Source organism: Heteronotia binoei, chromosome 18 (assembly GCF_032191835.1).
Source record: "Heteronotia binoei isolate CCM8104 ecotype False Entrance Well chromosome 18, APGP_CSIRO_Hbin_v1, whole genome shotgun sequence".
NCBI classification, from domain to species: Eukaryota; Metazoa; Chordata; class Lepidosauria; order Squamata; family Gekkonidae; genus Heteronotia; species Heteronotia binoei.
This window is the reverse complement of record NC_083240.1, coordinates 16,197,989-16,220,400: the sequence shown is the minus strand read 5'-3', so window position 1 is coordinate 16,220,400 and position 22,412 is coordinate 16,197,989. Positions and strand designations below refer to the sequence as shown.

General features: G+C 49.6%; 1 protein-coding gene across 6 annotated transcripts in view; it reads right to left on the bottom strand.

Annotated features, from left to right (window-relative positions):
* EPHB2 (EPH receptor B2) overlaps positions 1 to 11,200 on the bottom strand; it is a 159,405-nt gene extending 148,205 nt beyond the window's left edge. For all 6 annotated transcript variants that reach the window (XM_060259166.1, XM_060259167.1, XM_060259168.1 and 3 more), the window contains exon 1: positions 11,017 to 11,200. In XM_060259166.1, coding sequence (XP_060115149.1) covers positions 11,017 to 11,092 — 76 coding nt within the window. In that variant the 5' untranslated portion in view covers positions 11,093 to 11,200. The remainder of the gene's footprint in view (positions 1 to 11,016) is intronic.
* Between the last annotated feature and the right edge of the window lie 11,212 nt (positions 11,201 to 22,412).

Here is a 22,412-nt window from a genome sequence, read left to right as displayed (position 1 = left end):
TTGGACCCCCGGTTCAATCTTTTTGAAACTTGGGGGTGTGTTTTGAGGAGAGGCATTGGATTCTATGATGCAAATTTGGTGCCTCTACCTCAAAAAACACCCCCCTATGAGCCCCGGATACCCACGGACTGCTTCTCCATTATACTCTATGAGAACCAGTCTCCATAGGGTTTACTGGAATGCCCAGCAGACATTCCCCCCCCACACACACACACACACTTTCTGATGACCCTGAAGCAGGGGAATGGCCTCCAAAACGGGGAATCCCCTGCCCCCACCTGGGGATTGGCAACCCTATGTGCGACTCACCAGACCCGGATGGCCTCCAAACCGGGGGATCCCCTGCCCCTAACTGGGGATTGGCAACCCCACGTGTGACTTGCCAGGCCGGATGGCCTCCAAACCGGGGGATTGCCTGCCTCTAACTGGGGATCGGCAACCCTACGTGTGACTTGCCAGGCCCGGATGGCCCGGATGCCCAGTATTAAGCATGCAATTGTCCAAAATACATGACCTAACACTGCATGTTTACCATGCAGGGTTTCTACCACTGCAGTTCTTTCTTTACATGCAAAAATAAATGCTTCCTTTCATGTCAGCGTTAAGTGATTATCAGCGCACTCTTAAGCAGTGTTACATCATTCTCAGCCCACTGAAGTCAGTGGCAGAAAGATGGAACTCAGCTTAAGACTGTGCTGTAAGATGTGGGTTTTAAAAACTTTTCTATGACTTAATTGAAGTTCCAGTGATTGTTTTGTTTGTACATATAAGGCTTTTATTGAGCAGGAAGGCACAGGAACGCAACTTCCGGCTGGCTTGGCATCAGGGGGTGTGGCCTAACATGCAAATGAGTTCCTGCTGGGCTTTTTCTACAGACAGAAAGCCCTGTGTACATATACATACATATACATAAATTCTGCAAAAATAATCATGTAACAGGTAGTTCCATAGTTTTATCCCTAGTGCCCTCACTTGCCCATGTTCTTCAGGGTTCAAAAGAACTGTCCACTTGCACAAACATGAATCGATTATATTTTCCTCAATTAAATTTATCAACTGGTTAGTTTTTTTGAAATATGTATTGCAGAAACTGGATACCTGGTGTGCCAAAAAAAAAAAAAAAACTACTCCTCACAGATGCCTGTTCAGCTTTCCTTTGAAGTCCTCCAAGAAAAGAGGCTCCGTCACTTTCCCTGGCAGCTTGTATGATCTTACAGCTTAGAACATTTTGCCGAGGCTTAGCCTAGATCTGTCTTTTTCCTGCTGCCTTCGGTGGGTATTACAAAAAACACAGTAATTCTCCCTCTTTGTTCTGACATGCTTAAAAAAATTTTTTTTGGGGGGGGGGGAGAAATAAACAGACGGTGTATTCTGTTCCCCGCCCCCTCAAGCTCTACAGTCTCAGATCTTTCTGCCTTTCCTTTATTCGTTTTGTCTCTAGGATTCTTCATGGCTGTTGGGACGGAAGCTAGACATGATGTTCTCAAAGGCCCACATGACAAGATTGTTGTAAAAATAAAATGGGAGAGGGAGAGCCACACTTGCCGTTCTGAGTGATTTGAAGAAAGGGCAGGATTAAAATGTACTGGATGGATGAATGAGAGGGAGGGAGGGAGGGAGGAAGGGAGGGAGGGAAGGAGGGAGGGAGGAAAGGAGGGAGAGAGGGAGGGAGAGAGGAAGGAAGGAAGGAAGGAAGGAAGGAAGGAAGGAAGGAAGGAAGGAAGGAAGGAAGGAAGGAAGGAAGGAAGGAAGGAAGGAAGGAAGGAAGGAAGGAAGGAAGGAAGGAAGGAAGGAAGGAAGGAGAAGACTGTAGATTTATACCCCGCCCTTCTCTCTGAATCAGAGTCACAGAGCGGCTTACAATCTCCTTTATCTTCTTTCCCCACAACAGACACCCTGTGAGATGGGTGGCGCTGAGAGAGCTCCCACAGAGGCTGCCCTTTCAAGAACAACACTTGCAAAAGCTATGGCTGACCAAGGCCATTCCTGCAGCTGCAAATGGAGGGGTGGGGAATCAAACCCAGTTCTCCCAGATAAGATTCCGCACACTTAACCACTACACCAAACAAGGAAGGGAGGGAGGGAGGGAGGGAGGGAGGAAGGAAGGAAGGAAGGAAGGAAGGAAGGAAGGAAGGAAGGAAGGAAGGAAGGAAGGAAGGAAGGAAGGAAGGAAGGAAGGAAGGAAGGAAGGAAGGAAGGAAGGAAGGAAGGAAGGAAGGAAGGAAGGAAGGAAGAGCAATGACCAAGGAGAGGCCACCAGGCCTCAAGAGCTGTGCCCTGCAGAAAGAAGGTATTAATAGTTGTGTGGCTCCCAGAGCAGAACCTAAAAAATCAGAGCACCTTCTCTCTAATCCCTTTGACCAGGACCAACCAAACGACAGCCAACAGAACAGAAAGAGCGTCTCTCAGTCCAGAAGGCCAGGGACTCTCCATCGCATCATTCTAGATTCTCTGCAAAGGGGGGGAAACTGTTCCCAGTCCTGGCAGGTTCCAAACGCAACCGCCACCCTCACAAATTGACTGTGTTTCCCCTTTCTTGGCTGCAAAAAGCGTCGACGTTTGTATCTCTAGCCATGGGGAAACTCCCACACTGCATCGGCAACGCCACACAATCCCATTCACTTTTTTCCCCCGCCTCCGCTGTTCCGTTTGCAATTGTGCTTTGCTCGGCAAAAAAACAAAACAAAAAACCCACAATGTTTTTATTTCCGAAAGCGCTGGCTACACACGCGGCAGGCATTACTGGATTGAGTTGTGTTTTCAGGGGAACGTTTCAAAGGGCAGGGATGTTTGACAGGGACGGGTTTCTGGGGGCTCACGTCCACCAGAGGCTGTGGATCGGGGATAAGGTCCAAAACTAAGCGGGTTAACTGCAAAGAGCCAGCGCGGGCAGAGCCGTATTAACAATTAGGCCAACTAGGCCCTGGCCTATGGGCCCCCACACCTTTAGGGAAGGGAAGCATCCCTAGGCCTGCAGCAGAGGCACTGACTAGACCAGGAACATCAAACCGGCTCTTGCAAGGGGCCCCCCAAGATTTTGACTGCTTAGGGGCCTCCATGGGGTTTAATCCAGCACTGAGCACAGGGGAAGACCCCATACGGATGAAAGCCACACCGGTGAGAAGGGAGTGTGTGCTTCCTTCCTTGTGCCATTTCCCAGACTGAAAATGCCCCACGACCCGGGCTGCTTTAAGCCCCAGCATGGGAAACACAGATAAAACACGGGCCACCTTTATTTGTTTCTGTTCTACAATGAAACGGAGCCAGGGGAGGGGATTTTCAATTGGGGAACCGGAATGTAGGGAAAGAGTTAACTTGTTGGACAGCACCAGGGCCCCAGTCCAAACCTGTCCCCGCTCCTGTGACTCTGTGGCTGCAATGACACACACAAAAGAATGCAGGAGTCCAGTAGCACCTTTAAGACCAACAAAGTTTTATTCAGAATGTAAGCTTTCATATGCATGCATATGTCATCAGACAATGAACATATGAAGCTGCCTTCTACTGAATAAGACCTTTGGTCCATCAAAGTCAGTATTGTCTTCTCAGACTGGCAGCGGCTCTCCAGGGTCTCAAGCTGAGGTTTTTCATACCTATTTGCCTGGACCCTTTTTTGGAGATGCCCGGGATTGAACCTGGGACCTTCTGCTTCCCAAGCAGAGGCTCCACCACTGAGCCACAGCCCCATTTATGGCTCTCCAGGGTCTCAAGCTGAGGTTTTTCACACCTATTTGCCTGGACCCTTTTTTGGAGATGCTGGGGATTGAACCTGGGACCTTCTGCTTCCCAAGCAGAGGCTCCACCACTGAGCCACAGCCCCATTTATGGCTCTCCAGGGTCTCAAGCTGAGGTTTTTCACACCTATTTGCCTGGACCCTTTTTTGGAGATGCCGGGGATTGAACCTGGGACCTTCTGCTTCCCAAGCAGAGGCTCCACCACTGAGCCACAGCCCCATTTATGGCTCTCCAGGGTCTCAAGCTGAGGTTTTTCACACCTATTTGCGTGGACCCTTTTTTGGAGATGCTGGGGATTGAACCTGGGACCTTCTGCTTCCCAAGCAGAGGCTCCACCACTGAGCCACAGCCCCATTTATGGCTCTCCAGGGTCTCAAGCGGAGGTTTTTCATACCTATTTGCCTGGACCCTTTTTTGGAGATGCTGGGGATTGAACCTGGGACCTTCTGCTTCCCAAGCAGAGGCTCCACCACTGAGCCACAGCCCCATTTATGGCTCTCCAGGGTCTCAAGCTGAGGTTTTTCACACCTATTTGCCTGGACCCTTTTTTGGAGATGCCGGGGATTGAACCTGGGACCTTCTGCTTCCCAAGCAGATGCTCCACCACTGAGCCACCGTCCCTCCCCCAATGGGATGGGGTACAGTGAGCACAGCTTCTGAGAGCTGGTGGGCAGTGGTTAAAAATGCAAATTGCATTCTGAATAAAACTTAAAGGTTCTACTGGACTTCTGTTTTGCTCTATTGCTTCAGACCAACATGACTGCCCGCCTGGATCTACACACACAATAATGCACTTTCAATCCACTTTCCAAATGATTCATGATGGACTTTTTTTACAAAAAGGCTCTGTGTGAAACAACGGTGACACCAGGGGGTGTTGCCTAAAATGCAAATGAGTTCCTGCTGGGTTTTTTTACACAAAGGCCCAGCTTATGGCGCCCCCACAGTTGTCAAGGTAAGGGACACTGAGAAGTGGTTTCTCATCGCCTGCTTCTGCGCAGCAACACAACTTTCTCGGTGGTCTCCCATCCAAATACTAACCAGGGCTGACCCTGCTTAATTTCTGAGATTTGTCACTATTCAGAAGTGACAGCTGAAGTTTGGTCCCTCCTGAACACAAGACGAAGTCAGGTTATTCATCTACATAGATCGGTATTGTCTGCTCTGACCGGCAGCAGCACCAGGGTCTCAGACCGAGGTCTATCCCACTACCTGAGCTTTTTAGCTGCATAGCCAGCTACTGAACCTAGGACCTCCTGCCTGCTATCCAGATGCACTGCCACACAGCTGCACCCCCTCGTGAAGCTGCCTTATCCTGAGTCAGATCATTGGTCCTTTTGAGGTCAGAATTGCCTACTCTGACTGGCAGCATCTCTCCAGGGGTCTCAGGCCAGAAGTCTTTCACCTTGCCAAAAACCTGTTCCTTTCAACTGGAGGCGATGGGGATTGAACCTGGGACCTTCTGCGTGTAATCCAGATGCTATACCCCTCAGCCACTGTCCCTTCACTTCTGAAGATGGGAATCCACACCGTTAAGCTCTTCTGAAGGCAGGCAGCCAGAAGAAAAAGAGAAACAGAACTCTGATCTTTCTGTTATGTTTCTATCTCAACCTTCCTCCAAGAAACTCTGGGTGGGTTTTACCGTTTTCTGCTTCTCTGTTCAAACCAATTGAGCTGCCAAGCCTGTCCCAAAGTCAACCATGTTGAGTAGGGATCACACACCAGTACCTTCACCCAGGGGTGGAATTCTAGCAGGAGTTCCTTTGCATACCCCTGATGTAACCAATCCCCCAAGAGCTTACAAAAAAGAACCTTGCAAGCCCCAGGAGGATTGGCTACATCAGGGGTGTGTGGCCTAATATGCAAAGGAGCTCCTGCTAGAATTCCACCCCTGCCTTCGCCACTACACAGCGCTGGTTTATGAGCCGCTGCATCACCAAGCTCACATTTCAATCTCCGATGGGTCAGAGGACCTCAGGAGTGATTGCGTTCATCGCTCTCCACCCACATCCCCTGCAACACCCTCCAATGTGTGAAGTTGCCTCGTACCAAGTCAGCGAATGAGCCATCAAGCCTAGCCTTGTCTTGCAGCAGTTCTGCAGGATTCAAGACGGAAGAAGCATTCCCCAATATCTGCTCCCCGAAATCCTTTAAATGGAAATGTCAGGGACCTTCCACGTGCAAAGGGTGTGCTATATAAACCAACTGGAGCAGATTTGGGCAAGGCAGAGTACAAATGGTCTCAACAACATATACAGAAATTTCGCACTAGACCTTTAATCCTGGTTTAATTCTGTCCCCAAACTGACATTCTACACCAGAGAAACCAACTCTAAGATTCTATGGTTTTAGTGTAGAATGTCAGCTTGGGGACAGCACTAAACCAGGATTAAAAGTCTAGTGTGAAATTGGTCACACTGTGGGTACTGAGGGACAACCTCTGTTCACACCCTTGCTTGAAGGGGAAAGAAACCAGGAAGAACTGTGTTGCTTATCTGCTCCACCATACTAGGGAGAAGGGGAATCCAGCAACGCCCCCAAACCAGCATCGGTGAAGTTCCAAATGACTTTTGAATGAGGATTTCCCCCTGAATACTCAGCCTTGCTGGCATTTCTTGATTAGATTTTGACATAAACCTCAGATACGCATCGTATCCTGAAATCCGTCAGACTTGTCGAATACCATTGCATACCGTCTGTGAGCCACGGCTGAACAGAACCGCTACAAACGGAGGAAGTAGATCTCAGTAACTGTATGTCCAGAGTAGCAACAGTGGAAAGCTGTTGACTCTCATGGCCAGTTGATAAGCTTGCCAAAAAAATCCCTTTCAGAAATATAATGGACTTTGGACACGCCTACCGTAGCAACCTTGACGTCTGTGTCAATTAGCACCCCTTGGACATCAGCTAGTATATTCAGTGACGGCAAATATATAGTCACGTCAACGACACAATGCTGTCAGCCACTAAATCACTTGAACTACCAAATGCAAACCCCATCAAACGCAAACCCTAAACAGTACTTGAATGTCAGTTGTCAAACACTGCCGAATACCAATTACCGAAATCAAAATGCCATTGTACGTCGAACGGTCAATATCAAATATTTAGCAAATCGTTTGACTGTTTGGTTACTACCGAAGACCAACATTTGCAGAAATGAAATTTCGGAAGGCAGAGAAGATCAAACTGAAGGAGTCATGAATGAATGCTCCAGCACAGTAGCAGCACCCCCTCCCCCCCCCCACACACACACTCACTCCAATTTGTATGAGAGCCGTAGGGAGGGGTGGGGGTTAACCATTTCCCTTCCGTACTGTTTTCTGGGCCTCAGACTGGCCCTTGAAGTTGCTACTTGCTCCACTGCAATACGAAGGCAAACAGATGAGCTTTAGAAAATGGCCACAGGAAGGAAAGGGTTAACCATGTACCAGTCCAGATCCAAATAATCTCCCCCCCTCCTCGCCAATCATTCATATAAATGATGAGGGGAAGGAGTCCATTCACAGATCTCCCAGGGTTTTGTTTAGTTTGGTGTTTTATGGGGGACCTGGGACGGGTCCCTTACCCAGGATCAGAACACACACATACACCCCCGGCCCAGTGTTTTTCAGTGTCTGCAACCCAAATGCTAGGAAATGGCACCCACCCTTCCTCCCTGCGGGGCTGTTAAGCATCCCCACAAGCCCCTAGATCACGATGCCCTCTGTTCCTTCCTCTTCGCACCATTCACAGCCAATCCAAATATCCTGAATCACATCACTAGCTCGGCTCTACAGGTGTTCCAGCACCCAGGGTGACCTGTGAACCCCGGAACTTTGCCCCCTCCTTCTCAGGAGCTTTGTCCCCCTAGGTGACCACCTAGTTCTCCATGCTTTGGGGGGAAATGCCAAGGCACAAAAGAGCATGAGCCGCAACACCCTCACCGATACTATAAAATGTTCTTTGCTTCCCCCTTGCATCTTTCGCATCCCCCATCTTACCCTTCAGCTCCCATTTTTGCAAGCAAGGTTGCCAGCTCCAGGCTGGGGTTCTCCTGGAGACTGGGAGGTAGAACCTGGGGAAGGCGGGGACCTCAGGGGGGTACAAGGCCATAGAGTCCACCCTCTGAAGCGTCTATCTTCTCCAAGGGAATGATTCTCCGTAGTCTGGAGATGAGCTGTAATTCCGGGGGATCCCCAGGTTCCATCTGGAGACTGCCATCGATTCCCATCACGTTTATCCGCTGCTCTGATCTAAGGCCCAAGCAGACCCGATGCAGGAAACCCAGGATACGATATCCTGATTCCTCCCCCCCTCCCCCCCGGGTCTAATTTCAAAGCAACAGTGGGGGGGAGATTCCAATTATGTCCAGTGCAGCAGTCCTAAGGGAGGGGCATATCTATTTCCCCATCCCGTGCCATTTTCCCATCGAAATCTCCCCTCCTGAAGCTGTTATTAGCCCAGCAGGTGGGGGGTGGGAAGGATTCGAGGCACAATACAGTGCACTAGCCGTAGGAGTCCAGCGGCTCGCACAACAAAGAATTTTGTAGCACCTTAAAGACAAACCCTTTATCGTGGCGACAGCTTCCTGAGAACCAAAGCACTGGATGCATGATGTGGCACGTTCATCCGGCAACGCAAGTTACAGTTCACAAGAATATCTGCCGCAATAAAACTTGCATTTATTGTTTAGACAAATTTGAGGGAGCAGTGGTTTCGTTTCAAAGCTGCACGTGGTGTGTGTGTGTGTGTGTGTGGGAGGGTATTCAGACCAGGAAGAGGTTCAGATAGAGGGTTCCAGCCCCCCCCCCATCCCTCCCACCCCAACACCAATGCTCATATTTTAAAAAAATCACAACCACCCTCTGGGGTTGGCTTAAACACGAGGGGGAAATTGAAGAAATATCTGTTCATCCCTGTTTCATCCTTCAGCGGTTACTGCCGTTGATTTTTTTTTCCCCTTTGCAAACATCTTACGATTTTTGGCCACACTACAGACCTTGGCTACTTTCTTCACCAACAGCATTCTGAGTATCTGTGTCCACGTATAGGAAAATCAAGCCCTTGATCTCTGAAGAGGAAGTTTGCTTTCACAGAATGTTTGCTCTCATTCTGCCCAGGGGCTGAGCATGCAAGCCAGACAGGTTGCATCCTTAGGAAGTCTTTAGAATCCTAGGGGAGCAACGTTGGGGAATTTTCAGTCAAGGGGATGCATGGCCTTCATTCTGCACGGATCTACATGCAGGGATTTTCTTTTCTTTTTTTTCCCCCTGCTGCCAATCAGCCAAGGCCTCTACAAAACCACTCCCAGATATTGCAATCAAAATTCGGCTCATGAATCCTCCCCTCCCTGGAAAAGAGGTTAGCCATAGGCGCGGTAAGAAAAGGGGTGACGTATGGGTGTTCATATGAGGGTGCCACAAAGCTGGTGAGGGGAGAGACTAGGTTCAAAAAGGGAAGGAGTGGACAGAAATGTCCCCTGTCTTGAAGGGAACCCTGTGCCTCCTTCAGCCTTTGGTGGGTGGGATTTCTAAAGGCCGCCCATCTCTGGCCAAAATCTTGGCCTCTAGGCCAGCAACTTGGTCTTGTTTTATGAGAAAGCCCTGCGCAAGAATGCCAAATAGTCTGCTTGGGCTTCATAGCTAAGATCTGGGATGGCCAATTCTGGCACTTTCTCAAACATCTCCATCTCTGTTGATACTTCCCAAGCCTGCTGGTCCCACAACACATGAGGTGGTGTCCAGGCAGATGGGAGAGGTATACTCTTCTATTGACATTTTTAAAAGGATGGTGGTATCAATTGCCACTTGTATCTTTCAATGTGCCCTCGAGGTCCCACATGCTGTATTCACTCCTGTTGGCCAGTGACGGCAGGCCACATTGTGCCCAGGCCAAGCTGCGGCCACAACAGGGAAGAGAGTTTTTTGTCCGTCATTCAAGCCAGTCAATGAAGTCAGCCCATTTTCACCTCACAATGCAAGATGACACTACGCATCACTCTTGCTGGGCAGTGAGGGCAGCCCATTCTCAGCATAGATCATAGTACAAAATGATACCATCCATGCATCACTCTTGCTGGGCAGTGAGGGCAGCCCATTCCCAGCATAGATCATAGTACAAAATGATACCATCCATGCATCACTCTTGCTGGGCAGTGAGGGCAGCCCATTCTCAGCATAGATCATAGTACAAAATGATACCATCCATGCATCACTCTTGCAGGGCAGTGAGGGCAGCCCATTCTCACTGTAGATCATAGTACAAAATGATACCATCCATGCATCACTCTTGCTGGGCAGTGAGGGCAGCCCATTCTCACTGTAGATCATAGTACAAAACGATACCATCCATGCATCACTCTTGCTGGGCAGTGAGGGCAGCCCATTACCACCATAGATCATAGTATAAAGTGATACTATCCATGCATCACTCTTGCTGAGCAGTGAGCCCGTTCTCGCCTAAGATCACATAGCACAGATGACACCATCCAGGCATAGCTCTTGCCGGTCAGTAACGGCAGCACATTCTCAATTCAAGTCATAACATAAGATGACACCATCATTTTCGCTGGTCAGCGAGGGCAGCCCATTCTCACAGTAGATCACAGTGCAAGAAGACACTATGCATGCAACCCTCTTGCTGGTCAGCCCATGATCAGCCCAGAGGACGGTGGGCAGTGACCCTCTCCATGCTGCTCCATCAGGGCGGTCTGCTCTCGCCTCCAACCGAACTGTAGCCTGTGGCTCTGGGATGCCACCATCCACACCACCACCGTCAGTGACGGCAGCGCAGCCATCCCCTCCCCACGCACTCATCTGTTGCCATACCTGCAAGCGGAAACACCATCCAGGCTGATCAGGTAGGGCTGTCCCATTCTCTTGCTGGCCAGTGAGGGCAGCCCATTCTCCCCACTCACCCCAGACCCGGCTGGGGGAAGCCACCCCCCCATTCCCGCCTCCCGGTTGGGCGCTCCCCGGCCTCAGGCCAAGCCTCCAGCCGTGCCGGCAGTCGGAGGGTGCCGGCCGGAGCCCCGCAGGGGAACCAGCCTCCTCGTCCTCCTGGCAAGCCCGGGGTGCCGTCGGCCGTCCCGGCGTGGCCGGCGGTGGCCCTTCCTCCCCGGGGCAGCCCGGCCAAGCGGCCTTGTCTGGAGCCCCCCCCCCCCCAGCCCCCTTCCCCTGGGAAGACCCGAGCCGGGGATGCCCCCCCACGCCCCCCGCTCTCCGCAGCAGCATCTCTGGCCAGCCCGTGGGGGGGAGCCTCTCCGGCCGGCAGTCCCTCCGTCCCTCCCGGCCCGCTCACCTTCCACGGCGGCCACCAGCGGCAGCAGGAGCGAGAGGCCGAGCAGGAGCGCGCCCGGGCCCGGCGGCGGCCCCATGGCGCGGCGCTCTCGGCGGCTCTCAGGCGGCCATGGAGCTGGCTGCTTCTCGGAGCCGAGCGGCGAGGCCGGGCGCTCGCAGCCCCCGCAGAGCCGGAGGAGGAGCGGGGGGCGCTGCCTGCCCGCCCTTCCCCTCCCCTCCTCGGGCCGGCCGTCTGGCGCGCACGGGAAGCCGCCTTGGAGAGACGGAGGGAGGCGCGCTCGCTCGCTCGCTGCCTTCGCCCGCCCGCCCGCCCGCCCGGCGAGGGATGCTGCAGCGGCGAGGCAGGCGAGGGGAGGAGACTGGGGAGGGGGCGGCGGCCGAGCGAGGGGCCGCGGCTGCCTCCGACGCCGACGCCGCCCGCCCGCCCGCCTGCCTTCCTGGCCAGGGCCGCGGCGCGCCAGGCCCGGCGGAGCGCTGGGGAGCAGGGCGAGGTTCACCAGGTGGGGCGCGTCGAGGGAGCTTCGCTGCGTCTCCGCCCCCACTGGCCAGCGACCCCAGGGGTGTGCTGCCGCCCGGCCGGCTCGGGAAAGGGCTGCGGGAGGGCCCGGAGGAGCTCGGGGACGGCGAAGTTCGATGGAGGCCGCGGGGGTGCCAGCCTCCCGGTGGCGCCGGGGGAGGGAGTCTCTTGGAATTCCAGCTCATCTCCAGGCTACAGAGATCCATTCCCTGGCAGAAAAACGGGAGCTTTGGAGGGTGGACTCAATGGCGTTGGCCCCCACTGAAGTCCCTGTCCTCCCCAGGTTCCATCCCCAAATCTCCAGGAGTTTCTCAACCGAGAAATGGCAACCCTACCTCCCCATCCCCTGTTGTTGGCGGTGGGGGAGGGACCCGGCTTGGGGGAATGACTTAGAGCAGGTGAGGGAAGCAGCCCGGTTCCCCCCCCCCACCCCCGCCCGAGAGCTGGGTCGTTTGGGTCGTGCACCACAACTGTGCGCCATAGATATTTCCCAGACCACTGGATTCCCAACTGAGTTGGACAATTCCTGGAGATTTGGGGTATAGAGCCTGGGGGTGAAGGAAGAGGAGAGACCTCGAGCAGAATATAATGCCATAGTGTCTACCCTCCAAAAGAGCAATTTTCTCTCGAGGAGCTGAGCTCTGCTGTTCGAAGATCAGTTGTAATTCTGGGAGATCTCCAGGCCCTACCTGGGGATTGGCAACCCTGTTACACATGTCAAGAGTGAGGAAGGGGGGGGGGTATCCAGGTGCAAATCTCTCTCTTCCCCAAGGCAGTCTGACCTCAGAGGTGGCCAAACTTGCTTAATGTAAGAGCCACATAGAATAAGTATCAGATGTTTGAGAGCAGGCAGGGAGGGAGGGAGGAAGGAAAATAGATGGAGGAGGGAGGGAGAAAGAAAGCAACTTTAACTTTATGCATTCTCCAAGCCGGCCAGTGGGGGCTTCAAGAGCCACACAATATGTGTGAAAGAGCCACATGTTCACACGTTATGGTGCAAACGTGTACATCCTGCATGCACCTGCGTACACCTGTTAGTAAGAAATAGCCAACGTGTGTGTGCACCTTAGAGATGAAATTGAAGAGCAGGACCCGGATACATGTGAAGTTTAACTTGCACATTCAACTATGTATGCGCTGAATGTAATGTGAGAATTACCCAGCACATGTTAAAGAAAAATCAAGTGCATGTGGCACGTAGATTACACGTGCGTTCAGTGTAACATGTGAACAGGGATACGAATAAGGCGGCTTTCTGTGAATGTGTGAACAAGGCATCCCAGGGGGCGAAAATAGGGACAGTTATTGCAGATAAAGACCAGGACAGGATTACACCCCATCAGTGGGAACAGTTGGAGCATATTCTAACACATTAGCAATGTGCAGGTGCACAAAAAAAAAATCAGTTGTGTCATGTGTGTGTGTATATACGGGCATAATTTTGGGCAGGAGCAGAGCTTCAGAACCTATAAATTGTAATGTGCTCTTTCTCTCCCACCCCGCCATACTTGCTTCTAGACTCCATTGCTCAAACCCCCTTTGAAAATTTTGCTGAACTCTTTAAGATTTGACAAACTTGCTAATATTTCCCCCCACAAAAAATGGGAAAATAACCCAAACATAAAGCAGACAGTTGGAAATCTTTATCATGCCACTGTGGCCATATAGGAGAAAGTAATTTAAAAAGTATAATGGGTTTATGATTCAAGAAGCATTTTAAGGTAGATGCCAAGGTGATATAATTTAATACACCTTCCAGTGATGGTAGGAGTGTGTGGCATATGTAAATGAGTTATGCAAATGAGATATGGTAATGAGCCCCAGCACCTCTTTTTCTACAAAATGATATATATGAATGCATCCAGACGATTTTGGTGTTTTGTTTGTTGATGCACCTGTGCGCTCTGGGGAAATGGTAAAACGCCATTGAATGCCATCTTAAATCTGTATCGAAATTAGCACCAAATTATTTAAATTGTTTAATGCTTTTAATGTCAGTCTTTTTTTTATTGTGAGCTATGTGTCGTGAGTCGCCCTGAGCCTGCTTCGGTGGGAAGGGCGGGATATAAATCCAATAAAATAAAATAAAAAATGAAACACTGGACAAAAGCAACTTTGATTCAGCCCCGTGTCCCTGCAAGATTGCTTTCCGGCACGCCTTAGTACCACATTCCCTCAGTGGGTGCATGTGTATCAGTAATGTGGCAGTGCTCCTGGGATTGACATTATAGTGCATATTTTACAGTCCATGCATGATTGATGGCATATCCTTATCTATATTATGATTGACAATTGTACTGCGTTCAGCAGCGGCTGACTATCATGTACAACAACTGCCATCAGTGGGATAGGAAACAAAATCCATGGAAGAGATGTCATGTATAAGATGCATACAGAACAAGAGCTACCCCGCCCAACCCCCTTATTTAATACAGTGATATTCTAAAGTCAAGTGATAATGGTCCGGGATGAACCCACAGGCTATTTCTGAAAACACCATCCCATTTACAGCCTCACCTGTCCTGCCATTAGAAGAAGAAGAAGAGATGGGATTTATATCCTTCCCTTCGTTACCTGAAGGAGTCTCAGAGCAGCTTACAATCTCCTTTTCCTCAATAGACACCCTGTGAGAGGGGTGGGGCTGAGAGAGTTCTGACAGAAACTGCTCTTGAGAAGAACAGCCCTACAAGAACTTGTGACTGACTCAAGGTCACATCAGAAGTTCATTGGATGTTCAGTGTTCAGCTAGGGTTGCCAGCTCTGGGTTGGGATATAAGATTTGGGAGGGGGAGAAGGAGCATTGGGAGGGTGGGGTTTGGGAAGAGGAGGGACCTCAAAGCAACACTTTTTTTCCCCAGGGGAACTGATTTTGGTTGTCTGGAGTTCAATTGTAAAGGGGGTCTCCAGGTGCCACCTGGAGGTTGGCAACCCTAGCTATTATCCCTGGTGCAAAAACACAGTACTGAAATACCTTTACTTAAGTAAAGTGTGTGGACTCTTATCTGGGAGAACCGGGTTTGATCCCCCACTCCTCCACTTGCAGCTGCTGGAATGGCCTTGAGTCAGCCATAGCTCTTGCAGAGGTTGTCCTTGAAAGGGCAGCTTCTGTCAGAGCTCTCTCAGCCTCACCCACCTCACAGGGTGTCTGTTGTGGGAGGAGAAGATATAGGAGATTGTAAGCCGCTCTGAGTCTCTGATTCAGAGAGAAGGGCAGGGTATATATCTGCAGCCTTCTTCTTCTTCTACTTGGTCCAGGTGAATTGGCTTGCCAGGATCCTGGTACGTACTCCTGCTTCTGCCGTATCTTTTTTGTAATACACAGAAGAAACGAGGTAGGCTAAGATCTCAGACTCGTGCTATTTCCGAAGAATTTGGAGGGGTGAAAATAACTCCTCCCCATGGCTGCAGGGGGGGAGGCTTAAGTACGCATATTTTCCTGACATTGCCTTGTTTTATGCCAGGGGTGGCCAACGGTAGCTCTCCAGATGTTTTTTTCCTACAACTCCCATTGGCTGGGGCTGATGGGAGTTGTAGGCAAAAATATCTGGAAAGCTACCCTTGGCCATCCCTGTTTTATGCCAATTAAGGAGAAACAAGTGGTTTGACATATGTTTCTTCTTGGCCCAGCTAAAATTCTCTGGTGACCAGGCTGTGCTGGCCAAATACTCTCATTGAGCTGAACGTTCTTATTTGGCTTTGGCCCCCAAATCAATCATCAGAGGGTTAGTTGGCCAGAGGGGAAGCGTGCCCTGGAGGATATGATTTTCCAGAGCCTATTCGTTCCCTCAACTCATTCATTCATTCATTCATTCATTCATTCATTCATTCATTTCATTTCATTTGACTAATTCTCTTGTTAGATTCAATGTACGTGCAGCTGAATGTGTATTGCAAACCCCATATTTACCCAGGTACTGTTCCCAAGTTGCATTTGTAAAGTGAACAAATGTTGTCTCTTATTTTCAAACAGGCATGCATGTATGTGCAGGATACGTGCGTTCACTGTAACATATAGGGCTTTATTTGGGCAAGGAGCACAGGAATGCAAGTCCAGCTGGGTTTGAGTCAAGGGTGTGGCCTAGTATGCAGATGAGTTCCTGCTGGGCTTTTTCTACCAAAAAAGCCCTGGTAACATATAAACGAAGCAACCTCATGGCACAGAGTGGTAAAGCTGCGGTACTGCAGTCCAAGCTCTCTGCTCTCAGATCGAACTCGGACCTGAGTTCGATCCCGGTGGAAGCTGGGTTCAGGTAGCCGGCTCCAGGTTGACTCAGCCTTCCATCCTTCTGAGGTTGGTAAAATGAGTACCCAGCTTCCTGGGGGGGGGGAAGTGTAGATGACTGGGGAAGGCAATGGCAAACCACCCCGTAAAAAGTCTGCCGTGAAAACGTCGTGATGCGATGTCACCCCAGAGTTGGAAACGACTGGTGCTTGTACAGAGGACTACCTTTCCCTTTTTAACATACAGACAGGGCTACTCTCTCTGAAGCTAACACACCTCGCAGGGTTGCTATGAGAGTAAAGTACAGAAGGGAGAACCGCTGTGTAAGCTTCTCCTTGGCAGAAGGCTGAGAGAACAGAGCTTTCAAAGACCTTTTCCCTCTTTTTGTTTTCTTTTTATATAGTCATTTGTCGGTTTCGGTTCTTTGCTTCTCAGGGGTAGTGTGAAACATTCGGTTTCTATTGTATGCACTTTTTATATGTCATTTCTTCCGGTCTTCTACGCACAATGTGAATCATTTATACGTACTTAAATAGGGATGATTGACTGAGGCACAAATAATGTTGACAAATGCATACACGCTATGGAAAACATCCCGCCTGAGAAAAGGGGAAATGACATGGAAACCAAAGAATCATAAACTGGAGTGGTAGACGGGAGAAGTGAAATCAACATGGGGATTTGGGGGTTTCAGCAGCCCGGATGGAAAAGTTGAAAGCTATTTACAGCTCTCCAGGTTCTCAGACAAGGAAACTCCACGGATTCTTTTCAGGGGAGATCCCAAGGATTAAACTCGGGGAGATCTTTTTCATTCAGACCATGGACACTACCATAGGATAAGAACATAAGAGAAGCCATGTTGGATCAGGCCAATGGCCCATCCAGTCCAACACTCTGTGTCACACAGTGGCCAAAAAAACCAAGTGCCTTCAGGAGGTCCACCAGTGGGGCCAGGACATTAGAAGCCCTCCCACTGTCCCCCCCCTCCCCCAAGCACCAAGAATACAGAGCATCATTCACTGCCCCAGATGGAGAGTTCCAACGATACGCTGTGGCTAATAGCCACTGATGGACTTCTGCTCCATATGCTTATCCAATCCCCTCTTGAAGCTGTCTATGCTTGTAGCCGCCTCCACCTCCTGTGGCAGTGAATTCCATGTGTGACTCACCCTTTGGGTGAAGAAGCACTTCCTTTTATCCACTCTAACCTGACTGCTCAGCAATTTCATTGAATGTTCACGAGTTCTCGTACTGTGAGGAGGGGAGAAAAGTAGTTCTTTCTCTACCTTCTCTATTCCATGCATAATCTTGTAAACCTCTATCATGTCACCCCTCAGTCAACGTTTCCCCAAGCTAAAGAGCTAAAGAGAAAGGGGTTTAACCTTTCTTCATAGGATCTCTTCACCTTCCACTGCGAACGCTTGTATAGTATGTCAGCTGAAGTGTTTTCACGCTGCTGGGAACTGCAAAGGGATTAGCCAATAACCTATTTTGCCTGTTTTTAAAAAGAAGTTACAATGGTGCCTATTGAATTCAAAGATCTGGTTTTGATCTTTGAAGCCTTTCCTGGCTTGAGATGCACATATCTAAAGGACCATCCATTCTCATGTGTCCCCAAGTGCCACCATCAGTCTTCCAGTTCCCATCTTCTTCTTGTCCCCCTGCAAGGTGGATTGCTTAGCATTGGCTAGAGCAAGGTCAGCCAAACTGTGCCTCAGGAGCCGCTCATGGCTCTTTTGCACATATTGTGTCGCTCTTGAAGCCCCCACCACCCTGTCTTCTGGCTTAAAGAAGGCATGTGTCTCTTTAATTCTCCAAGACAAGACAGCTGGCAGCTTGGAGAAGGCATTTAAAGTTAAAGTTGCTTTCTTTCCACCTCCACTCCCCCCTCTATTTTCCTTCCTTCCTTCCTTCCTTCCTTCCTTCCTTCCTTCCTTCCTTCCTTCCTTCCTTCCTTCCTTCCTTCCTTCCTTCCTTCCTTCCTTCCTTCCTGAGCCAGTTTGGTGTAGTGGTTAAGTGCATGGACTCTTATCTGAGAGAACTCGGGTTGATTCCTCACTCCTCCACTTGCAGCTGCTGGAATGGCCTTGGGTCAGCCATAGCTCATGTAGGAGGTGTCCTTAAAAGGTCAGCTTCTGTGAGAGCTTTCTCAGTCCCACCCACCTCACAGGGTGTCTGTTGTGTGTGGGGGGGGGGGGGGGAGGTAAAAGGAGATTGTGACCACTCTAAGATTCAGAGTATGGGGTTGGATATAAATCCAATTTCTTTTTCATCATCTTCTTTGTCTTCTTCTTCTTCTTCTTTGTCTTCTTCTTCTTCTTCTTCTTCTTCTTCTTCTTCTTCTTCTTCTTCTTCTTCTTCTTCTTCTTCTTCTTCTTCTTCTTCCACCCGCCTGCCTGCCTGCTCTCAAACATTTGATATTCAGGACTTGAGGCTCTCAAACATTTGACATTTATTCTATGAGGCTTTTACATAAAGCAAGTTTGGCTACCGCTGGTCTAGAGCCTGTTACTTCTTTCTACTAGTTCATACCCTATGAAGAGCCAGTATAGTGTAGTGGTTAGAGAAGGGGAGTGGGGGTTACCAACACGGTGCCCATAGGCAGTATGGCATCCACCAATACTTTCCTGACACCTGCCAAGTATTTTTTTAGAAAGTGGGTGGAGTCAGGTGGGGCTTTTGCCTAGCAAGGCTTCTGATTGGCCATTGGAGATATAATTGGCTGTGCAGATTTTTTTAAAAAAGGTTGCTTTGGCAGCAGCTGCCCCTACAGCATAAGGATCTTCACTACACGACTGAAGGTAAGATGTGTTTATGTAAGAAAATATTTTTAAACACTATGTTAATTTTAAAAGGCATCCTATTAAATAGAGCTTGTACCTGAAATCTTGAAGATTTACAATTAGAGTTATGCACAATCTCACTCCCAGATATTAGCTCCACCTCCCGCAACAGCCATTTTGCGGTTGGCTCTGCCTCTTGCAGCATCCATTTTGTAGTTGTGCCCACCATTCTTTGTCAGACAAGGAAGGAAGGAAGGAAAATAGATGGGGAGAGGGAAGGAAGGGAGAAGAAGAAAGAAAGCAACTTAAAATGTCACCACCTGGCTTGGCTTGAAGAAGTGATTTAAAGAGACAAATGCCATCTCCAAGCCAGCCGACGGGGTGTGGGGGGGCTTCAAGTGCCACACAATATGTGTGAAAGAGCCACATGTGGCTCCTGAGCAGAAGTTTGGCCACCCCTGGTATAGCCTGACCTCTTCAGATCTCAGAAGCTAAGCAGGGTCAGTATTTGGAAAGGAGACCACCAAGGAAGACTCTGCAGAGGAAGGCAATGGTCAACACCCTCTGCTTCCCACTTGCCTGAAAAGCCCCTTTCTGGGGTTGTGATAAGTCGGTTGTGACTTGATGGCACTTTACATGTCTACACCACAGCAAACATCTGTCCACAGTGAAGGAATGGTTCTGTCCCTGTCATCAGCACTCACTCTTTTCCACATAACAGTTTGGTGTAGTGGTTAAGCATGCAGACTCTTATCTGGGAGAACTGGGTTTGATTCCCCACTCCTCCACTTGCACCTGCTGGAATGGCCTTGGGTTAGCCATAGCTTTCATAGGAGTTGTTCTTGAAAGGGCAGCTGCTGTAACAGCTCTCTCAGCCCCACTTAACCTGCTGCGGGGAAGGAAGATAAAGGAGATTGTGAGGCCCTCTAAGATTCAGAATGGAGGGTGGGATATAAATCCAATATCATCATCATCATAACAGAGGTATAGAGGAAACCTCTTGGAACACCCCAGTTCCTATCCTCCAATCACTGCCGAAGCACCCACCCACCCACACACACACAACTTGCTGAGAAGGGCTTGACTCTATCTGCTATATCCATTATCCCCATAATTGCAACTTAAAATGTCACCACCTGGCTTGGCTTGAAGAAGTGATTTAAAGAGACAAATGCCATCTCCAAGCCAGCCGACGGGGTGTGGGGGGGGCTTCATAATAATCCATATTCCATAATATCCCCAAATAGGGTAGTTTGGTACAGTGGTTAAGTGCACGGACTCTTACCTGGGAGAACCAGGTTTGATTCTCCACTCCTCCTCTTGTAGCTGCTGGAATGGCCTTGGGTCAGCCATAGCTCTCATAGGAGTTGTCCTTGAAAGGGCAGCTTCTGGGAGAGAGATCTCAGGGCTCTGAATTGTGAGAAGCTAAAAGGGCGCTTGCTTTTTGGGTTAAGAATACACTGGGGGGAAAGCAATTCAACCTCAGTATGTTATCAATAGGTCAAAATGAACTTTACCGGCTGCAGAGTGTGTGAAATGGCAGGTTGTCCGGGTATCTTGATGATGCAGGGCTGTGGCTCCGTCAAAAGGTGTGTGCTTCTCATACAGAAGGTTCCAGGTTCAAGCTCTGCTCCTCCCCAGTGAAATGCTTGTAGGCAGCAGTGGCTGGGTAAGAGCTCTGTCAGAGAGCCCTACGAGCTGCTGTTAGTCTGGGAACGCTGAGCAGAACAGACCAAATGGTCTGACTCAATATAATGCGCCTCCCTACATTTATCTGGAGTGTTTGCGGCAACTTAAGCCATTTAATTGGCAGGAACAGAGCGAAGCGGGATGGGCCCTCGTCAAGGAGAGTGATTTTGCATCAAGGGAATCGGCATGAAGGGGGAAATGGGATTGTTCAGGAGGGCACTTTTATACAGGGAATAGGGTCGTTTGGTGCAGTGGTTAAGTGCGCAGACTCTTACCTGGGAGAACCAGGTTTGATTCTCCACTCCTCCTCTTGCAGCTGCTGGAATGGCCTTGGGTCAGCCATAGCTCTCATAGGAGTTGTCCTTGAAAGGGCAGCTTCTGGGAGAGAGATCTCAGCCCCACCCACCTCACAGGGTGTCTGTTGTGAGAGGGGGAGATAAAGGAGATTGTGACCGCTCTGAGACTCTGAGATTCACAGCATAGGGTGGGATATAAATCCATTATCTTCTTCTTCCTCTTCTTTGCCAGTACAGTGTAGTGGTTAAGTGTGCAGACTCTTATCTGGGAGAACCGGGTTTGATTCCCCACACCTTCACTTGCACCTGCTGGAATGGCCTTAGATTAGCCATAGCACTCGCAGAATTGTCCTTGAAAGGGCAGCTGCTGTGAGAGCCCTCTCAGCCCCACCCACCTCACAGGGTGTCTGTTGTGGGGGAAGAAGATAAAGAAAATTGGAAGCCGCTCTGAGACTCTGATTCAGAGAGAAGGTGGGGTATATATCTACGTTCTTCTTCTTGTTCTGACCCGAGATCATGCAGGGAGCTTCAGCTACCAGTGACTGTGAACATGGGTTGAAACGCTTAGGGCTCTTTAGCTTGAAGAAACGTCGACTGAGGGGTGACATGATAGAGGTTTACAAGATAATGCATGGGATGGAGAAAGTAGAGAAAGAAGTACTTTTCTCCCTTTCTCACAATACAAGAACTCGTGGGCATTCGATGAAATTGCTGAGCAGACAGGTTAAAACAGATAAAAGGAAGTACTTCTTCACCCAAAGGGTGATTAACATGTGGAATTCACTGCCACAGGAGGTGGTGGCGGCCACAAGCATGGCTACCTTCAAGAGGGGGTTAGATAAAAATATGGAGCAGAGGTCCATCAGTGGCTATTAGCCACAGTGTGTGTGTGTGTGTGTATATTTGGCCGCTGTGTGACACAGAATGTTGGACTGGATGGGCCATTGGCCTGATCTAACATGGCTTCTCTTATGTTCCTTTGGGTCTCCCCTAGCCTGACTCTAACAACATGGGCTGTCTAGACACACCTCCTAGCCTAATCATTTCCCTGAATGAGAGGTGAACAGAGATGTGGAGTGCGACACACGTGGATTCAGAAATAAGATTTACAAAAGCTGAGCAGGACTTACTATATAGCAAGTGGTATTCCAAAGTGACGCAACGATGTCATGATGGCCACAGGAATAAACAGCTTTAAAAGAGGGTTAGATGGATGCATGGAGGATAAATCTATCAGCAGCTACTAGCTGTGGTGACTGAGGGGAACCTCCATGTTCAGAGGCACTAAGCATCTGGATCCCAGAGCCGGGAGGCAACATCAGGGGAAGGGGCTGGCCTCTATGCCCTTTAACTGGCTGCTCACGTGAACTGGTTGTCCATCGTGTGAGACAGGAAGCTGGTCTAGATGGATTATTGGTCTGATCCAGCAGGGCTTTTCATATGTTCTAACCCAGGAGTGGCCAAACTGTGGCTCTTTCACACATATTGTGTGGCTTTCAAAGCCCCCACAACCCGGTCTCTTTAAATCACTTCTCCAATCCAAGCCAGCCAACAGCTTGGAGAATGCATTTAAAGTTGCTTTCTTTTCACCTCTCCCTCCCTCCCCAAATATATTTCCCTTCCTTCCTTCAAACATCTGACATTCATGTCTTGCAGCTCTCAGACATCTGACATTTATTCTTTGTGGCTCTTACATTAGGCCACTCCTGTTCTAACCCTTTCCAATCTTGTCTACATGGTTCCATCTATGCACGTGGGTTAGGGAAGCTTCCAAAACTATCTGGATCTCAGTTTCTCCCTGGATTTTGGAATTCTGAGTTGCCAGTTCTTGTTTCCAGGTGCTGCAGGTGGTTTTAATTTTCAAAATCTGCTCGGCACATTGTACATGCC